At 45.0% G+C, this 22313-nt stretch overlaps 1 protein-coding gene across 1 annotated transcript in view; it reads right to left on the bottom strand.

Annotated features, from left to right (window-relative positions):
* The window catches only part of LOC124805498 (protein O-mannosyl-transferase TMTC2-like), a 941575-nt gene that overhangs the window by 493391 nt on the left and 425871 nt on the right, over positions 1-22313 (bottom strand). The window contains exon 9 of the mRNA XM_047266062.1: positions 14121-14235. Coding sequence (XP_047122018.1) covers positions 14121-14235 — 115 coding nt within the window. The remainder of the gene's footprint in view (positions 1-14120; positions 14236-22313) is intronic.

Below are 22313 nucleotides of genomic sequence, written 5' to 3'. Positions count from 1 at the left end.
TCCAATGAATGTTAGCAGAATATGGAATCGGTGGGTTCAGGAGGGTAATACGGAACGCCGTGCTCGATCCCAACGGCCTCGTATTACTAGCAGTCGCGATGACAGGCATCTTATCCGCATAGCTTTAACGGATCCTGCAGCCACGTCTCGATCGCTGAGTCAACAGATGGGGACTTTTGCAAGACAACAACCATCTAAACGAACAGTTCGACAACGTTTGCAGCAGCATGGACTATCAGCTCGGAGACCATGGCTGCGGTTGCACTTGACGCTGCATCACAGGCAGAAGCGCCTGCGATGGTGTACTCAAAGAAGAATCTGGGTGCACGAATGGCAAAATGTGTTTTTTTCGGATGAATCCAGGTTCTGTTTACAGCATCATGATGGTCGCATCCATATTTGGCGACATCGCGGTGAACGCACATTGGATGCGTGATGGTATGGAGTGCCATTGGTTACACGTCTCGGTCACCTCTTGATCGCATTGACGGCAATTTGAACAGTGGATGCTACATTTCAGATGTGTTACGACTCGTGGCTCTACCCTTCATTCGATCCCTCCGAAACCCTACATTTCAGCAGGATAATGCACGGCCGCATATTGCTGGTCCTGTACCGGCCTTTCTGGATACAGAAAATGTTCGACTGCTGCCCTGGCCAGCACCTTCTCCAGATATCTCACCAACTGAAAACGTCTGGTCAATGGTGGCCGAGCAACTGGCTCGTCACAATACGCCAATCACTGCTCTTGATGAACTGTGGTATCGTGTTGAAGCTGCATGGGCAGCTGTACCTGTACACGCCATCCAAGTTCTGTTTGACTCAATGCCCAGGCGTATCAAGGCCGTTACTACGGCCAGAGGTGGTTGTTCTGGGTACTGATTTCTCAGGATCTATGCACCCAAACCGCGTGAAAATGTAATGAATGGTTCAAATGGCTCTGAGCACTATGGGACTTAACATCTGTGGTCATCAGTCCCCTGGAACCTAGAACTACTTAAACCTAACTAACCTAAGGATATCACACACATCCATGCCCGAGGCAGGATTCGAACCTGCGACCGTAGCTGTCGCGCGGTTCCGGACTGAGCGCCTAGAACCGCTAGACCACCGCAGCCAGCCGAAAATGTAATGACATGTCAGTTCTGGTATAATATATTTGTCCAATGAATACCCGTTAATCATCTGCATTTCTTCTTGGTGTAGCAATTTTAATGGCCAGTAGTGTAATTGAAGTTTTTGTCTGCAAGTGCTATTCTGCGATGAGGAGGCGGCACGGGAGTGGAACTCGTGGCGAGACGCAACAAACCAGTCAGAAGACTGATGGCGAAGCAAAATAAAGTAGGTGTCTTGCAGGGAATGCTCCGTTTCCCTGATTTGTTTTCCCACTCCCCTAAGTCATTGTTGCTCCATCGGTTATGCGTTATTTTGCTTCGAAAGTGCCAGTATTCTTTAAATTCGTCCACTTGATGCTAACGTGTTCTGATGTTAAGTTTATCGGTAATCTCAATTACGTTTGTCTTTACTATTTTCGTCTTTCTTCGGTTTACTCTCGGCCGGTATTGTATGCCTAATGGGCCGTTCAGTTCTGTATAGGTGCTGTAATTTTTTGTTACTTTCACAGAGAATAGCAATACGATTAGTCAGGAATGTAATAGCGTTCTTGAACCTTTCTTTTATTTTTTTCATTGCTTCTTCGACATAGTTTTTACAGCGGAGGAGAAAATTTGCTTGTCTTACGCTCTTTCTGATCAGAACACCTCTCCTTTTGTCTTCAATTTTTATTGTTCCATCTTTAGTTATGGGCGTAGTGTGCGTATATTACTCGTCTTATTGTGCTTCTCTGAGGATCTGTGTTATAAGGACTGCCTGTCTGGTGTTTTTATCTTTTCGAATGCCAGACTGGTAATCATCTAGCGGGTTATTACTTTCATTTTTTGTTCTTATAATTAGATACTATTCTGGTCAAATATTGGATGCATAAGCTGTCAGGCTAATTGTGCGATAGTTCCCGTGTTTACTTGCCCTTATTGTCTTACGAATTGTTTGACTAATAGTTTTCCTAATGTCTAATACAATGTCTCCACACCCACAATTCTACACGTTTACTTGATAATCGTGTTGTGCCACTTCCCACAATGATTTTAGAAATCACGAAGGACTGCTATCTGTCGTTTCCGCATTGCTGGAACACGCGTCTTCCAGAGCATATGGATGGCGGTTATCGCTGGAACAACCGGTTTTCGGATACATATGTTTTTTCCAGGCCAGTTTAACCTGGCTTTCAAAACCGTTCAAAATAATCGGTTTTTGAAATAAGTGATTTTCTGCTTTTTATTCCTATTATTGTCTGTAATAAACGTAGAAATCGAACAAAGATTGGAAAAGTTCGACTTTCTTAGTTTCAAAAAACACGGAACCAAAATTAAATAAGGAAATAAAGGAAAACTTAGTCTCTTTCCCATTCACTGTTTTTCTCGGACAGTGATAAGTGGGTGAATAATACAAAAACTCACCACCTTCTCTTATTGATACATTGTTTGTTTTTTGTTTTGTTTTTTTAAATTCTGCTCAAAAATCGTGTTGTATTCAGTGATCATGCTACTATTTGGGCACTACGAATAGGCAGTATTAAAGGGTGAAAACTGAGGTTGAAGAACTCTGTTCTTCGTGTTAATTCGTCCGTTTTCAATGGTTACAAGCAGATAAAGGCTTATTATACAAACACAGGCAGTATATCAGCTACTTCCTACTTTTAGTGTGAACTGTGAATGAATTGTCCTTAATCTTTTACCTTAATACTGTTACCATAATTTCTTTCCTCTTTTATTATTTCGTAGAAATTTAACTTAACTCTGTCCGAACAGGCCATGAAGGCTCAATTGTACCAACCGGCCGCCGTGTCATCCCCAGCCCACAGGCGTCACTAGATGCAGATATCGAGGGGCATGTGGTCAGCACATCGCCCTCCCGCCGTATGTCAATTTGTTCGATTTCTACGTTTATTACAGACAATAATATGAATAAAAAGCACAAAAACAGTTATTTCAAAAACCGATTATTTTGAATGGTTTTGAAACCCGTGTTTAACTGGCGTGCCGGCCGGAGTGGCCGAGCGGTTCTAGGCTCTACGGTTTGGAACCACGCGACCGCTACGGTCGCCTGTTCGAATCCTGCCTCGGGCATGGATGTGTGTGATGTCCTTAGGTTAGTTAGGTTTAAGTAGTTCTAAGTTCTAGGGGACTGATGACCTCAGAAGTTAAGTCCCATAGTGCTCAGAGCCATTTTTTAAACTGGCGCGGAAAAAAGAAATGTATCCGAAAATCGGTTGTTCCAGCGATAACCGCCATCCCTAAACTACTTCTCATTCAAATGACTCCTCAGTTTGCCTCACAAGGAGCGAGTGCACCTCGCTTGCCAACAGTGTTCGGCAGACAGGATGGTCAACCATCCGAGTGCTAGCCCAGCCCGACAGCGCTTAACTTCGGTGATCTGAAGGGAACCGGTGTTCCATTGCGGCAAGGCCGTTTACATTTCGTAGAAGTGGCAGAAACTTTTTTAAATCTTGTATAACAAGTGAAGCAAAGCAAGTGAAGCATTGTACCTCACTGCTACGTCACTTAATAAAATATTTCCAGACTATGGTTGTTGCCATTCTGGTAGACAACAGGTGTCTGGGGACGACGGTGAGGAAGTAGCACATAAACCAGAAGGGGCAAGTCCTGTACACTGCAAGTACACACGTACTATCAAGTAAGCCACGCCGCAAGGTAACAGGTTCGTTATTGTCTCGGCAGTGGTGTGCCAATTCTTATGGAATATGTTCGTTCCTCGCTTCTGTTGGGCTTTGTTATTAAAATAGCACCGTTCGCTTTTCCCATTTTTCGTAAAAACGCAGTATTTCAAAGCATTGAAACTTATTCGTTTTTTAAAGTTTATTTAAAATCGAAAAGAAATATCACTGATATTTCGGTTTTTTATCCAGTTTTTAGTGAAAACTCAAAAACACTTGTTATAACTGAGACCAAATGAGTACCGAAAAATATCCGTTACTCAGAAGTAAAATACAAATATAGGTTTCAATCGGTCGGTTTTTTCCATCCCTACCAGAGCTCTGTCAGACTTTGACTCTAATACTGGATTCCTAACGTCCTCCAATCCGACTCTCGTTTCATCTTTCGTCACATTAGCAGGCAGTTCCTCCCCCTAGTAGAGGTCATTCAATCTATTCTGTCTAGATAACTACTTTGTTTCCTACCTTTGAATGTGGAATTCCTCTGTCACTGTTAATGTTGAAGCATTTGCTGTTAGATTCTCCAAAAGTTATTTTTTCTTCTTTGTATTGCTCTAGGGGGTTGGGGTACGCGACGCGATCACCGAATGTTGGGCGCGAACTCCGGTCCCTCAGAGATTCTTCCGAAACCGGGGGAAGGGAGGGGGGGGGGGGGGGAAGTCGCTCTCAGCCGACGTTGTGTGTGCATCTGGCTGAGTGCTGGGTCCCATGATCTACTGGGAGTGAAGCCGCTGTGTCTATTGATCATGCGGTCGACCACTCGTGTTCCAACAGCCTCCCTTAGAACAAAACCCAAAACGACGAACTCTGCCTTGGTACTTCTGGAAGTGCTTCCTATCTGGTACCTTCCTGTATCTCCTGCCCTATTGCAAGTATAACTCCCCCTCTTCTTATTTTCGAACATTGTATTTATTATTATTAGATGTAACTTACTGCAAATTTTTTATTCCCCCACAATAGCGCTCCTGTCTTGCATGATTAATAGGCTAGTCAGTTCATACGCATAGATTTTTCTGAATTTTCCTTTAAATTTCGTGTCCTACACCCGTTAAAAGATAATGCAGTACGAATAGGTTACAAACACAAAGCACGTGTTGCTGCTTGCCATATAATTCTCACTGCACCATGTAGCAGATCGTACACGTAAATGACAATAATATATAGTACTAATTTGTAATCCCTATGATTTTTAAACACGTATACATGGGATGGCCATATGCACATTTACAGATGGTGATAGTGTCGCAAGGCATAAAACGGCGGTGAATGGCGGACCATTAGCGGAGCGACTGGCGCACTGAACGGACGCATTGCGTAGCTCGTTCTGCTGCCTTGGGGTCTCCTTTCCCGCTCAAAGCACTCTCCTCGTCGAGTTGGAGATAGAAAGAGTAATTGTCATGTGTATCCTGCAAAATTGTAGTGTTTGCACTTAACGGATGCGCATATTGTGGTTGTAGCGTTACCGTTTGCCGGTTTCCTGGCGAGCGCGGAGGCTGCGGCCGGGATCTGCGCGACCGAGGAGCCGTTCTTGGCGCTTCCCTTGCCGGGTGCGTTTCTTATCTTGCCGCCTCAGGGCATCCTCTCCGCTCCCCAATAGGATATTAGGGATTTAGCAGTCCAGGGCCCGTTGCGCTGCACGGTTACCCGCGTCTGCAGAGGCATAGTAACTGGCTCTGGTGCGGATACCTGCCACTTAGTTGTGGAGGTGAGAACTAAACACCTTCAAGTGTCCCATGGCGGCACCAAAAACTGACTGACTGATAATATGGCTTCAACAAGTCGTTCGAGGGAATCCTCACAATTAGGCCGCTGCGGCTCTCGCCAGAGAACCCGCAGTCAGAGTAGGGCCGCACAAACAGCTAACACACACAAGGCTAGTGTGCAAACGGTGCATGAGGAGGAGAGCTCTGACAGTTCTGATAGTTCCGACAGTTCGGGTACAGGTAGACTCTACATAGACTTAGATAGGACAGAGTCGGAAAATGATAGGACAGAGTCGGAAAACGATAGGAGAGAGTCGGAAAAAGATGGGGAAGGCGAACAGCAGGAGCAAGTTATCGTAAATGTACCGGCCTCGAACTCATTCTCGGCCCTAGAGAACGAAGACGTGGACGGAGAAGGCGAAATGCAGACGGTTAGGCGCAAAACAAAAGAGTGAGTACCGCCAATCATCGCCTATATTACAAAGGGAAGCCCGTTACTCCTCAAGGAGCTGCAAGTGGGCATAAAGGGGAAATTGACGGCAGTATATCGCCCTAGGACAACGAAAATTCAGGTGGAAAACGTAGAGGATTATAGGAGGGTTAAGTCGGAACTTGAAAGAAAGGAAATCGAGTTCCACACATATTCTATCGACCCCAAACAGGCTCTGAGAGTAGTACTAAAGTACCTATCCATCGACGCTGAGGAAGAGGAAGTAAAAAATGAATTAATAGAAGAAGGATTCATAGTACACTCGGTTCACCAATTCTCAAACCCCCCTCCCCGACTGCAGAAGAAAGTCACGGCCGCAAGAAAGAGCCGAATTTCTTGGCGGTGTTAGAAAACAATGAGGATGCTCAGCGGGTGTTCAAACTGCGATACCTGCTGAGATTCCGAATAACTGTAGAACGGTATAATAAACCGGAAGGTTCTGGGCAGTGCCATAGGTGTCAAAAATTTAATCACTCGAGCAGCAACTGCAACTTGCAGCCGAGATGCGTAAAGTGTGCAGGCCACCACCTTACCAAGTTATGCAAGCAACAGAGAGTGGCAAACCCGGTGTGTGCCAACTGCGAAGGCCCCCACCCAGCAGACTATCGCGGCTGCTAAGTATACCAAAGATTGGTGCAAAACCAGAGGCAGCAGAAAACTGCCCTAACAACAACAGCCGCATCAAATGTTCAGGCTCGTCAACAGCCAAACTTCGAAGTGCGAACAAGAGATTTCCCGAGTATGCCCGCTCCCACCGTCCAATCTATGTCCGCGGCACGCCCTGCGACAGTGCAGGAGACGACCCTCCCCGCAGTCCCATTTACACCTCCTCCACCCACAATACAGGCTTCACCTCCACCGCCAGTTCTGGAACAGGCAACTGAAACAACAGCAAACGATACTGCAGTCCCAGCGCAGGAGCAGCCACAGGTGGGGCCTAGCGCGGACAGCGATCTCGGCAGTTTTCTGAGGGAACTCAGAGAACTGGGGAAGCTGTTTGCGGGGATTAACCTGGGAGCAGTAATACAAAAAGTGAAAGAAACCATAGCGGCAGTCCGAGCCGCGAAAGATAGAAACGCAAAAATGCTAGTAATTGCTGAAGCAGCTATGACGCTCTTCTGTAATGAACCATAACAGTACTAGAGAGTTCAAAACATTAACATGGAATGCAGACGGCATATCCTCAAAGATCCCACAGTTACAATCATTCCTAGAACGTCACGCCATAGATATAGCCTGCATTCAGGAGACGCATCTACAGCCGGCCGATCGATTGAAGGTGCGAAATTATTCCGTGCACAGGGTCGACAGGCAAGACCACGCAGGCGGAAGAGTCGCCGTCCTTGTGAAGCGGAGGATTTGTCACCAGACAATAGAAATGCCAAATCTGCCCACGGTCGAGGGGGCCAGCATAGAATTAAAAGTAGGTAACCACATAGTTAAAATAGTATCGGCATATAAACCCCCGCATATCAACTTCGGCGCGCAGGACCTTCAACACCTGATCGAACTCGGAGAAAGAGTCATAACAGCAGGGGACTTGAACTCCAAAAGTGTGGACTGGGGGTGCAACACGACAAATGCTGGAGGTTGGAGATTGAGAAGGTTTATCGAGAGCAATCCCCAAGTAGGAATAATTGCTCCCGACGAGCCTACTCACATCCCCTACAACCCCGACCATGCACCGGACATCCTAGATGTCTTCTTGTGCAGGGGCCTGCCTTGGAGGGCTGCGCCAACAGTCCATCACGAGTTGAACTCAAACCGCAACCTGGTTGTCCTGGAATGTGCCAATGACGAAGACACAATCCGGAGGATGGCAAATACAACTGGGAACAATATACCGCCCTGGTAGGACAACACCTGGAGGACATTCCGCAAATGCGGAACGAGAGGGAGGTGGACTCAGCAGTAGAGTATTTCACAAACGTTCGCCAGACCTGTGCTCAAGAGACAAGCACCAGGCTAGCCACCGAACCTGGCGCCAGGGACCTGCCCCCTGATATCTGGGAGCTGATAGTAGCAAAGCGGCGCGTGAGGAGGGATTGGCCACGCTAAGGCCACTCTGCCGATCGTCGCTTGCTTAGACGGCTTGAAGCCCAGGTAAAGGAAAGACTGATAGAGCACAGAGGCTTCAGCTGGGGAGAGAAATGCAGAACAAGACATGAACCGAGTATGGAAAATCACAAAAGCGCAGAAGGCTACTCCCAGGGTAGACAGGTCACTCCGAGGTCCAAATGGGCTAGTATACAACAACGAGGATAAGACAGAATTACTGGCGACATCGTTAGAGTCACAATTCCATACTCACGTCATTGAAGATGACGAGAGTGACAGGCAGGAAGAAATAATAAACGGACGAGTGGCTCAATTGAGGCAAGAAAGACCAGATACAGAATTTACTCCTGTTTCTGATAGACTTGTGTGTGCCTACATCAGGCGCTTAGGGAATAACAAATCCCCCGTCCTGACAAGGTCCTTGTCCCACACCTGTAACACCTGCCTCCCAACGCAGTCACCTACTTCACCATACGATACAACCAGTGCCTTTCCCTAACCTACTTCCCAAAAGCCTGGATAACTGCTCTGGTTGTAACCCTAACTAAACCCAATAAGAACCTTATCCTTCCACAAAACTATAGACCCATCTCACTCCTGTGCTTTCTAGGGAAAGTACATAGCACCATCCATCAATCCCTGCGCCTGGTGGAGCACATAAGCAGGGCGAGAGACCGGAAACACAACACAGGAGCAGTCTTTCTCGATATCGAGAAAGCATGCGACAAAGTCCGACATGATGGCTTAATATACAAGTTATCCCAGTTAGGCATTCCAGGACGTATCATCAGCATGATTGACTCGTTTCTGGCGGGGAGGTAGTACCGCTTCAATTGCGGCAAACATGTAAGCGCGATCAGGGACGCTGTGGCAGGAGTTCTGCAGGGCTCAGTTCTTGGCCCCATATTATACTCGCTATACACAAACGACGTGCCAAAGTCGGCAGGAGGTCAGATAGCGCTTTATGCCAATGACACGGCGGTTTACAGGAGTAGCAGCAACCTCGATTTCATAACAAAAAAGCTGCAGGAGCACTTGGACGAAATCGTAAAATGGCGCAATATTTGGAAAATAAAGATAAATCCTGAAAGATCCGTAGCAGTCATATTTACGAGGAAACTTACCCCCCCCCCCCACTGCCTCCCCCCGAAACAGATGTATTTTTGTAGCTGAAAAGGAAATAGAAAATAGAATGGAGTGGCTCAGCTACATACCTAGGCCTTGAACTAGACAAACGCTTAACCTTAGCAAGTCAGATAAAAAGATCCATAGGTGGAGGCTACATTGCTTTCATCCAACTGTACCCACTCAGCATAGAAACGAAACTTAGATTATACAGGGCAGTTATCCTGCCAAGTATGTTATATGGATCGGAAGTTTGGTCCATGGCAGCAGCCATCTGCAAAAAAATTAAGAGAGTTCAAAACAGAATCCTCCGCGTCATCGCCGATGCAGACCGCTACACACCAAATACACACATTAAGGAACTCTTAGAGGAACCATCCCTCTATACCTATATTAAAAGAAAATCAGAAAAATTCTATGAAAAGGCACCTACCTCGACCCACCAACTAATAAATCAGTTAGGATCCCATTATCCTGATGCTACAGACAAGCGTCCAATATCAACATTAAGCAGAGAATTCAGAGCATAACAGTTACAGACAAAACAGGCAGACATGCAAACATGATTTAGATAAACTACAAAAGCTATTCCTCTAAATATCATAAAGCCATATTAGAAGTCAGACGGGCAGAGCCCTGTGGTGCTTCGGTGGAACATTAACATAGATAAGAAACTCTACCTTCATTTGTACACAGGTGATTCATGTGAAAAGTTTCCAGACGTTATTATGGCCGCAAGATGGGAATTAACAGGCTTTGAACGTGGAATGATAGCTGGAGCTAGACGCAGCGGACTTTCCATTTGGAACATTGTCAGGGAATTCAATATTCCGAAAGCCACAGCGTGCGAAGAACACCAAACTTCAGGCATTACCTCTCACCACGGACAACGGGGTGGCCGACGGCCTACACTGAACGAGCGAGAGCAGCAGCGTCCTTGTAGAGTTGTCAGTGCTAGTAGATAAGCAACACTGCCAGGAATAACCGCAGAAATCAATGTAGCAGGTACGATGTACTTATCCGGCGAAATTTGTTGCTAACACGCCGTGAAAGCAGACGACCGACGCGAGTGTATTTGCTAACAGCACGACATCGCCTGCAACAGCTCTCCTGGACTCGTGACCATATCGCTTGCACCCTAGATGACTGGAAACCCGTGGCCTGATCAGATGAGTCCTGATTTCAGTTGGTAAGAGCTGACAGTAGTTTTCGAGTGTGGCGCAGACTCCACGAAGCCATGGACCTAGATTGTCACTGTGCAAGCTGATGGTGGCTCCGTAATGGTGCGGCCTGTGTTTGGACTGGGTCCTCTGGATGTTCGGCTATTTGGAGACCATTTTCAGCCAGTCACGGACGTCACGTTCCAAAACAATGATGGAACTTTTATGGATGACAGTGTGCCATGTCCACGCACTACAGCTGTTCACCATTGGTTTGCAGAACCTTCTGGACAATTGAAGCGAATGGTTTGGCAACCCAGATCACCCGACATGAATCCCATCGAATATTTATGCGACATTATCGAGAAGTCAGTTCGTGCAGAAAATTCTGCATCGCAACACTTTAGCAATTATGGACGGCTATAAAGGCAGCATGGCTCAATTTTCTGCAGGGGGTTCCCAGTGACATGTTGAGTCCATGCCGTGTCGAGCTGCTGCAGTACGACGGGCAAAAAGAGGTCAGACACCATATTAGACTTCTGTCACCTCAGTGCAAATGAGTGCTGGGGGTCTTATATGCCTTTTTGGCATTACGGTAAAACATCTACATCTACATCTAATGGATACTCTCCAAATCACATTCAAGTACCTGGCAGAGAGTTCATCGAACCACCTTCACAATTCTCTATTATTCCAATCTCGTATAGCGCGCGGAAAGAATGAACACCTATATCTTTCCGTACGAACTCTGATTTCCCCTATTTTGTCGTGGTGATCGTTTCTCCCTATTTAGGTCGATGTCAACAAAATATTTTCGTATTCGGAAGAGAAAATTGCTGATTGGAATTTCGTGAGAAGATTCCGTCGCAACGGAAAACGCTTTTCTTTTAATGATTTCCAACCAAATGCTGTATCATTTCTGTGACACTCTTTCCCATATTTCGCGATAATACAAAACGTGCTGCCTTTCTTTGAACTTTTTCTATGTACTCCGTCAGTCTTACCTGGTAAGGATCCCACACCGCGCAGCAGTATTCTAAAAGAGGAGGTACTAGCGTAGTGTAGTCTCCTTAGTAGATCTGTTACATTTTCTAAGTGTCCTGCCAATAAAACGCAGTCTTTGGTTAGCCTTCCCCACAACATTTCCTATGTGTTCCTCCCAATTTAAGTTGTTCGTAATTGTAATACCTAGGTATTTAGTTGAATTTACGGCTTTTAGATTAGACTGATTTATCATGTAACCGAAGTTTAACGAGTTCCTTCTAGCACTCATGTGGATGACCTCACACTTTTCGCACCATTCGGATATTTCTTCTAAATCCTTTTGCAGTTTCTTTTGGTCTTCTGATGACTTTATTAGCCGATAAACGACAGCGTCATCTGCAAACAGCGTAAGACGGCTGCTCAGAATGTCTCCCAAATCGTTTATATAGATAAGGAACAGCAAAGGACCTATAACACTACCTTGGGGAACGCCAGAAATCACTTCGGTTTTACTCGATGACTTTCCGTCAATTACTACGAACTGTGACCTCTCTGACAGGAAATCACAAATCCAGTCACATAACTGGGACGATATTCCATAAGCACGCAGCTTCACTACGAGCCGCTTGTGTGGTACAGTGTCAAAAGCCTTCCGGAAATCCAGAAATACGGAATCGATCTGAAATCCCTCGTCAATAGCACTCAGCACTTCATGTGAATAAAGAGTTAGTTGTGTTTCACAGGTACGATGTTTCCTAAACCCATGTTGACTGTGTGTCAAAAGACCGTTTTCTTCGAGGTAATTCATAATGTTCGAACACAATATATGTTCCATAATCCTGCTGCATATCGACGTTAACGATATGGGCCTGTAATTTAGTGGATTACTCCTAATCATGATTTTCATTCTTCTCTGCTAATTTTATCTGATGCCTTACAGCAACTGTGTAAAATTTGGGTAAAAGCTGTAAATATGAGTTGCGGCAATGTTGTAATGAGGAGAAACAGAGATGAAGAAAGTGATGATTTTAATTATGTTTAGTCCCGACGCTTTATCGCAAACTTAACGATTCAGTGGTTTGTGGTATAGTCCGCATATGAAGCTCGGTTTATTAAGGAGTTTGTTTCTAGACGTGCTGGATGTATTTTCCATTTGATTGTAATTGATGTCACCATGTTGGGATAATTTTTTATTGCTTTGACTTTTTAAGTATAACAGTAACATTTGAATATGCTCCTCACGAACCTAAATGTATAATCAACTGATGTATGTTTGCTGATTGTTTTCAAGAGGGTCAAATCGAAATATGCAAACCTCTGTAGGTTCGTGTCATTCTTATTTCTCCGTAGCGTGTTCTGGTAGCATTTATTATTTATCGTTAAATGTCCTCTGTTATACATTACCATTTAAGGATTGCTTTAGGCGCTCTGAACTCACACAGTATATTTCTACATCTACATCTATACTCTGCAAACCACCATTAAGTGCATGGCAGAAGATACGTTCCATTGTATCAGTTATGAAAGTTTCTTCCCGTGCCTTTCACATACAGAGTGCAGGAAGAACGCCTATTTGAATCCTTCCCTGCTTGCAGCAGTTACTCTGATCTTATCCTCACGACCCCTATGGGAGCGATACGTAGAGGATTGTACACTACTGGCCATTAAAATTGCTACACCTGAAAAATGCAGATGATAAACGGGTATTCATTGGACAAATATATTATACTAGAACTGACATGTGATTACATTTTCACGCAATTTGGGTGCGTAGATCCTGAGAAATCAGGACCCAGAACAACCCCCTCTGGCCGTAATAGCGGCCTTGATACGCCTGGGCATTGAGTCAAAGAGAGATTGTATGGCGTGTACAGGTACAGCTGCCTATGCAGCTTCAACACGATACCACAGTTCATCAAGAGTAGTGACTGGCGTATTGTGACGAGCCAGTTGCTCGGCCACCATTGACCAGATGTTTTCAAGTGGTGAGAGATCTGGAGAATGTGTCGGACAGGGCAGCAGTCGAACATTTTCTGTATCCAGAAAGGCCCGTACAGGACCTGCAACATGCGGTCGTGCATTATTCTGCTGAAATGTAGGGTTTTGCTGGGATGGAATGAAGGGTAGAACCACGGGTCGTAACACATCTGAAATGTAGTGTCCACTGTTCAAAGTACCGTCAGTGTGAACAAGAAGTGACCAAGACGTGTAACCAATGGTACCCCATACCATCACGCCGGGTGATACGCCAGTATGGCGATGGCGAATACACGCTGCCAATGTGCGTTCACCGCGATGTCGCCAAACACGGATGCGACCATCATGATGCTGTAAAGCGAACCTGAATTCATTCGAAAAAATGACGTTTTGCCATTCGTGCACCCAGGTTCGTCGTTGAGTACACCATCGCAGGCGCTCCTGTCTGTGATGCAGCGTCAAGGGTAACCGCAGCCATGGTCTGCATATCACAGCATCTTCTCCCTGTCGGTTAAATTTCGCATCTGTAGCACATCATCTTCGTGGTGTAGCAATTTTAATATACATATTTTAATACAGATATTCCCAGAATCATCGTTTAAAGCTGGTTCTTGAAACTTTGTTAACTGACTTTCTCAGGATAGTTTACATCAGTATATTTCAGATTGGTGGCTCCCATTCATGCTAAGTAAAGTCTCAAGACCACAAAGGCAGTGTTTAATTTCACCGCCGTTCACCAACAGCCGTCCGTCGCGTCTTATTGTGCAGATGTTTAGCTACACCAAGTATCGGGACATTTTGCTATCAGTGACTGAGACGCGTATACTCACAGGTTGTAGTGGACGTCCGCCATGTTGGGCCGGTAGGAGAGCGCCTTGCGGTAGCACCTCTCCGCCTCTTCCAGCTCGCCCTTCATACTCAGGATGTTGCCCAGGTTGCCGTATGCTGCAACAAGACAGTCACTATACAAATTTATCAAGCATGGTACTCAGGGCTGGTTTCAGAACTACGATACAATATGAAACTTCCTGGCAGATTAAAACTGTGTGCCGGACCGAGACTCGAACTCGGGAACTTTGCCTTTCGCGGGCAAGTGCTCTATCAACTGAGCTACCCAAGCACGACTCACGCCCCGTCCTCACAGCTTTGCTTCTGCCAGTACCTCGTCTCCTACCTTCCAAACTTTACAGAAGCTCTCCTGCGAACCTTGCAGAACTAGCACTCCTGAAAGAAAGGATATAGCCGAGGCATGGCTTAGCCACAGCCTGGGGAATGTACCGAGTTCAAATCTCGGTCCGGCACACAGTTTTAATCTGCCAGGAAGTTTTATATCAGCGCACACTCCGCTGCAGAGTGAACATCCCATTCTGGGATATTTCGGGAAAACTGCTGTCATCAAGCAACCCGAGAAGGAACGAGCACTTAAATATAAAATGGCAAATTAAAACATCTTCAGCTGTATATATTTCCAGTCTTATTTTATTTCTGTTACCAGCTTCAGCGCTACACTACGCCATGACCGACGAGTAGGACGAATCCCGCCTCTTGTACAATAGAAATAGGGTCCAGCACATAGTCACAGGTATCTGTAGACTTCTTTTTAACAAAGCGATCCCTTCGACCAACACTTTATAATGGTACTTTAATTACGTAACCATTACGGCACCTCAACTCAACCTCTCGATACCAGCAATATTCTACTGTGTTTCTGTAAAGTAGTTGACATATTTCTGAGACACCATTCAGATTTGATTTCATTCATGTAGGGGTACTTTGATACATCGATATGTTTGTATTGCAATGATAGTATTCTTATGTGTGTGATGTCCTTAGGTTAGTTAGGTTTAAGTAGTTCTAAGTTCTAGGGGACTGATTCCTCAGAAGTTAAGTCCCATAGCGCTCAGAGACATTTGAACAATTTTTGAACGAACCAGCGACAAAACAGTCGCATCGAGGCAAGTCTACATCTACATCTACATGGATACTCTGAAAATCACACTCAAGTGCCTGGCAGAGGGTTCATCGAACCACACTCGCAATAACTCTCCACCATTCCAGTCCCGGACAGCGCGCGGAATAAACGAACATCCATATCCCCCATTGCGAACCCTGATTTCTCCTACGTTACCATGATGATCGCTCCCTCCCACGCCAGTCGGCGTCAGCAAAACACCTTCGTACTCAGAGCAGCAAGTTTGGCGACTGAAACCTCACGAGAAGATTCCGCCGCAATCGAAAACACTCTTGTTTCAATGATGTCCATCTCAACTACCACATCTCATCAGCGACACCCTCTCCCCTATTCATCAATAACACAAAACGTGCTGCACCTCCCCAAACCCTCCTCATGCGCCCCACCATCTCCACCCTACAAGTACCCTACACCACACAGCAACACTCTAAAAGAGGATGGACAATAGGACTGCCAGCAGTCTCCCCAGTAGATATGCTGCATCCCCTAATTGTCCCCCCAACAAAACGCAGTCTCTGTCTCACTTCCCTACAACGTCCTCTACGTGTTACCTCCAATCTAATCCAGTCACAAGTGCAATTAGTTGAATTTACGGCCTCTAGATCTGAATGATCCATTGTGTAACCGAAGTTCAGCGGACACCTCCGAGCACACTTGTGGATGATACCACACCCTTCATCATGCAGGGCCAACCGCCAATCCTCGCACCATGCGGATATCTTTTCTAAATCGTTCTGAAATTTGTTCTGATCCTCTGATGACCCCACCAGACGAGAACCGACAGCACCACCCGCAAAGAACCCAATACAGAGCCCAGACCGTCCCCTAAATCGTTCATATAGATAAGGAACAGCAGAGGCCCCACAACATTACACCGGGGAACACCAGAAACCAACTCTGCTTCATCCGACGTCCCCTTGCCAATCACGACGAACCGTGACCGCCCCCCTCCCCTCCGCCCGACAGGAAGTCACGAATCCCGCCACACAAATGAGAAAAACTCCACAAGGAAGCAACCTGGCCTCAAGCCGCCTACGAGGTATGGTTCTAAAAGCCCCCCGGAAATCGATAAATACAAAATCAATCCGAAATCCCCTGTCAGCAGCACTGAAGGCCTCGAGCGAGTAGAGAGCCAGTTGTGCTTCACAAGAACGACGCCACCCAAACCCCCAGCGACCGTGTGTCAATAGACAGTTCTCTTTGGGGCAATCCACAATCCTCGAGCACAATACACGCCCGAAAATCTCGCCACAAATCGACGACAATGACAAGGGCCCACAACCCAGCATATCACTCTCAGTGACCCAAATACTGGTGCCACCCGTGCAGCTTTTAGTCTCTGGGTACGGATGTTTCGTCTAGCGAGCGGTTGTATTTTATTGTTAAGTATGGAGCTATTGCATAACCATACTCTGAAAGGAACCTAAATGGTATACAGTCTCGACCAGAAGACTTGCTTTTGTTAAATTATTTAAGTTACTTCACTACTCCAACGATATCTATTTCTAAGTTACTCATGTTTGCAGGTCTTCTTGCTTAGAGTTCCTAGATAATAACGCCTGCACCGTTATAAGCGATAAGGATGGTGGTAGTTGTCATGGAGAATGTTCCACACGATCGTTTGGTTTACCCCATGCTGGCGAGATATATGGCTGGTGCTGATACCAGGATCATATTCTATAAGGTTCAACATCTGTTCCTCCAAGGCCCGAGTACGTACTGGGTACGCCCGCCTTTCATGATTACTCATTCCCATACACGAGCCTGTCTTAAACAAACGATGAGACACTGTTCCAAATAGTTAATGGTGCGGCAGCTGTCGGCAGGGATACATTTCCCCCCATCTCAGTCGTGCCAATACCCGCTCACTCCCATTTCTTTGGCCGTTTAGAAAGACCATGTCGGACTGTTTCTGGTTGTTATACCAGGTCATCGACTCTCAGCGCGGCATTATACGACACACGTGGGTACCTGAGTGAATCGGCAACAGCTATGAAGTGGGTGGCCTTTAGTACCGATGCGTGAGCCGACCGCCGTCGTGAACAACATTACTGCACTCTTAAAGGTGGGGCTAAAATACTATTACAGACAGAATATACCCACTTGACTGGTCGGCTGTCCTGTGTGCTTTTAATTCTTTAAGCCTACACAGTCAAATATCTTTTATCTACTCCTTCAAGTGGAGGTAACTCCCTTGGAATCCATTTTCGACAATGTGTCCATCTGGCATTTTTCTCATCATAGCCTCTCAGGGGTCTTTTCCTGCAGTTTCTCCAATTGTGAATAGCAGGCGTTTAAGCCCTTGTTGTACTAGCTTCACTGTTATGTCATCAATTTGTTTTTGTATGTCAGTTAACTGCCGAAGGCCAAAAAATAAATAAATCGTTTCATATCCTCACAAGAATAACTTAAACACATGGAGGGAGCTGCTTAGATGGTTCAAATGGCTCTGAGCACTACGGGACTTAACTTCTGTGGTCATCAGTCCCCTAGAACTTAGAACTACTTAAACCTAACTAACCTAAGGACATCACACACATCCATGCCCGAGGCAGGATTCGAACCTGCAACCGTAGCAGTCGCGCGGTTCCGGACTGAGCGCCTTAACCGCGAGACCACTGCGGCCGGCGGGAGCTGCTTAGATCAGACAGTCAGACGGAAAGGAACGGACTGTTGTAATCGAAGAAGTATACGTGCGTTTTCTAAAAGCCTAAGATCATTTCTTTCCTTGTTTTAGTCATCAATCTTTCCGCACGCTTTCATTGTCATCCTACATTTCTTCTTATCTTGAGCAAATCTTTTCGCCGCTACATAACTATTAATCTGATCATTTGTCATAATCTGTGTTGCAAACTATACGGGGTGTTCAAAAAGTCTCTCCGCAGTGCCGTATGATTGTTAGCCGAGCGTCCCGCATTATTGTTCGTCTGCCTGGGTTATTTCCCTTCAAGTGGACTCTACCAACATTCCACTGTTTCGTTTATCTCAGCCAGCGTCAGTAGTATCGATGGAGTGTGTCGTTACGTGTTGGCGCGAACGTTTAAGTTTAGTTTCTTTGTTCGTTTGTTTCGTTTTTGTCACTGTTAAAATGCTAACCATTGAAGAACGTGTGTTTTTAGCCGAACAAGTGTTCAAAGCTTGCGGTAAATACACAGTTTCAGTTCGTCAAACATTTAATTCAGTTTTCCCGCATCCCGATACTGTGTGAGATTTGATTAACAAATTTCGAAGTACGGGTTCAGCGACAGATGCACCGAGAAGTAGTCGTCCTATCGTTGTGTCTGAGGGTAAACTACTCGATATTTCCGAGAAAATGCCCATGAGTGCGAGCAAGTCAGTAAGAAAACTCGCCCAGGAAATCGATGTTAGTATCGGAACGGCCCACACAACTGTAAGGAAAAAAATTATAACTTCTCCCATACAAAGTGACAGTCGTGCAAGAACTGAAAAATACTGATCATGGCAAGAGACTGCATTATTGTCAATGGTTCAAAAATTTCGTTCGACAAAATGGAAGGGATATTCTTAATGAAACGTTTTTCACTGATGAGGCGTGGTTTCATTTATCTCGCAAAATCCTCGTATGTGGAGTACTGTAAATCCGTTGTGTACTCATGAGGAACCACTTCATTCTGTGAAAATAGAAGTTTGGATTGCAATTTCTAAACATCGGATTGTGGATCCCATATTTTTCAACGAAACAATAAACGCACAACGATACTGCAGTGATAATTCTGCACCCATTCATAGGAGAACTTATGTTAAGTGAAATTCTGAAAACTTGGGCTCAAAGCTATCCGCAATACGGCCAAGTAACTAACAGAGTCGTATTTTAAACCTTAAAGAACAATCACTTCCTCCAAATTGGAATACGTCACCAACTGGTGCAGAAGCTGATCATTCAAGGACGCAGCAACCAAAATTCAGGTACCAGCTACGACTTATAGTAAAAATCTCAATCAAAAATAAATTTCTCTCTCTCTCTCTCTCTCTCTCTCTCTCTCTCTCGAAACACATATATAAATATTCATATTATTATAAAGTCATTTTATAGTCACAAGTCGCCGAGCGTCGAACTTAAGTTATTTGACTACCGTCGTCACCAGCCGTTGCTACAGAGATAGATTTTCAGAGCAGCAGATGGGCTAAAGATGAGAAGTTAGACTGAGAGATAGTACCAGAGGATTCTTCAAATGTCTTTTAACAAATGGGGGCACTTAGAATTTCTACCCCGATTCCTTAATTATCCTCGCTGACTTCCGTACTTTGCACCACTTATAGCTTGTATCTAGCAGCTGTCGGAGTTCTACAGACGGCCCACGCTATCTTCCACTAATCAAATACTCGACTGAGGTGAGACCTCTGTTACTGTAGATATGTATCCTTCACATTCCCTCTAGGGACCGACATTGTACCCTCATTTCTGGTGTATCTGTCCCGGGCGGCAATTTCAGGGAGCACCAAATTCATATTCTTGCAGAAAGAAACCATGTTTCACAAAACGTCTAGCATCCAGCGCATTGTTCAATCGATCATTCATATGAATTTGAAACGCATCCCTGTCGGTTTTGAACAATTTTGAACACGTTGTAAATTATTTCTGAACAAATCATTAGTTGTTTTTTGAGTGCGTGCATAGTGATCTCTATGTCTCTGCCAGGGAAATCCCCTTTGTATCATGAAATAAAAAAATTTTCCGCAGACAAAAGAGGACGGGGCTATAAGAGCTGAGCCGAATTTAAACCCGGACGGGTGAATACCAATCGCTGTTTGTTTATGCGACTGATTGGTTGTGCGAATGATGAACGTTGTTATAATTACCAGCGAAATCCATAGCTTCAGACGACGAACGGAAATAACAAGCCAGAAAGATTACATTTTATCTTCTCGGTGTATCCGAGAAAATGAAATTTTGACGGAAATATTTTGTCAGATCACTACACTACTGAGGGCCAGTTTTACAGTCCCCGGTTAGCAGCCGGTTACGTTCTGTTCCCGGTATAGCGCGGAAAACGCGTTGTACGAACAGGCAATAATGCCTAACAGAAGAAAAAACACGGTATAACTAAATGTGATTCTGGCAGGGTTAGTGAAGTTATCCCGAGAATAAGTCTTGACAATGGCACGAATGGAGAAGTAGTGATGACAAGATTGTTTGTTAGAATAAGGAAGGAGAAGAAACTGGGACAACACACAAATTATATGAAAGAATATGACGATTCCAAATTTATGTAAATGCGCACAACTATTACAAGCATTTTGCTTGTAATAGTCCTAACAGGCATTTGATATCGGTACTTCGTAACATTCTGTCGTGTTATTTATGTAAATGAGGTATATAAAAATAACCATTTGTACTAAAACTGTCTCGCTTATTTGGCGTGTGTTACAATTGCTGCAATGTTAGAAAGGCCTATTCGTTTCGTCTAGCAGACAGTGACAAAATATACGTAATCAAATCGAGAAACCACACCACTATTGGGTACTATTCGCATTAACAGCTTTTTCAGCATTAGACAAAGACGTTTCGAGGAACTTTAATGAGGTAACAGATTCTTTCGCAGAAAGGAAAGGACGCCATATAAAGCTGTAGTAACGTTAGAGAGAAAAAAATGCTGGGACCTACAGATTGAAGAAATGTCGACTGCCTTGAAACTTTCCTGGCAGATTAAAACTGTGTGCCGGACCGAGACCAGAACTCGGGATCTTTGCCTTTCGCGGGCAAGTGCTCTACCATCTGAGCTACCTAAGCACGGCTCGCGCCCCGTCGTCACAGCTTTACTTCTGCCTGTACCTCGTCTCCAACCTTCCAAACTTTACAGAAGCTCTCCTGCGAACCTAGCAGGACTAACACTCCTCAAAGAAAGGATATTGCGGAGTCGTGCTTGGGTAGTTCAGATGGTAGAGCACTTTCCCGCGAAAGGAAAAAGTCCCGAGTTCGAGTCTCAGTCCGGAACACAGTTTTAACCTGCCAGGAAAGTTTCATATCAGCGCTCACTCCGCTGCAGAGTGAAAAATCTCATTCTGTCTACTGCCTTGCTTGTCTCGTGTCTTTACTGGTTTTATGTTTCCTATATTTAATTTCATGTCACACAAAAGAGAAAGTTATTAGCGAATAGGCAATAAAGGGTGTAAATTTTCTGAAGAGTTATTATTCTCCGGGTCACAAATAATCCCAATCAGTATTAATTGTTAGGTTTTTTTTTAAGGGGGGATAGGATGTCAGTTCGGATGACTGGGATGGGAAGAGGCACCACAGGGCATTTTATTTTCCACTGTCCTGAATTTAGGTTTGATGGCTTCCATTACAAAATATACAAGTTCCTGAATTCCACGGACTGAAATGCAGTGAGGTACGACAGAAGACTACCGTGTGAAGATGCGTGGCACTGCACTTTGCCACACTTAAGACCAAATAACATGTCTTACATTTCCCCGAAGATATATGTTTTATATAACAAAGATGTGTGCTAAAAAACGGACATATTTCTGAAATATCAATTTTTTTTAAATTTTTGACGTCCTGTCTCAAGCGCTCGAGTGTTATCAAGTTGTTGCCCCGGTTCGGATATATCGTAGATCCGGGGTTGGTTACTACCAGAAGTTGCACATCAGTAACCGTTACGGGACAAAAAAATGGTTCAAATGGCTCTGAGCACTATGGGACTCAACTGCTGAGGTCATTAGTCCCCTAGAACTTAGAACTAGTTAAACCTAACTAACCTAAGGACATCACAAACATCCATGCCCGAGGCAGGATTCGAACCTGCGACCGTAGCGGTCTTGCGGTTCCAGACTGCAGCGTCTTTAACCGCACGGCCACTTCGGCCGGCGTTACGGGACAGGCGGACGATATAAGGAGTACTGCTAGTGTAGGGAAGTAAGTTCACAGCATATAAAAATCGTTATTCTAGTCCGCACGTAAAGATGAATCGTTAAGTCTTTACCGACGACGCAGCAATCGAGTCAAGTTATCAACCGAACATACGCTCGCTGTCTGTGCGTGAGGATAAGAAAGTAGCAATCATGGAGAGGTTTATGTTTCGAGGGG

The sequence above is a fragment of the Schistocerca piceifrons genome, chromosome 7, assembly GCF_021461385.2.
Source record: "Schistocerca piceifrons isolate TAMUIC-IGC-003096 chromosome 7, iqSchPice1.1, whole genome shotgun sequence".
NCBI classification, from domain to species: domain Eukaryota; kingdom Metazoa; phylum Arthropoda; class Insecta; order Orthoptera; family Acrididae; genus Schistocerca; species Schistocerca piceifrons.
This window is presented reverse-complemented; position numbering and strand designations above follow the sequence as displayed.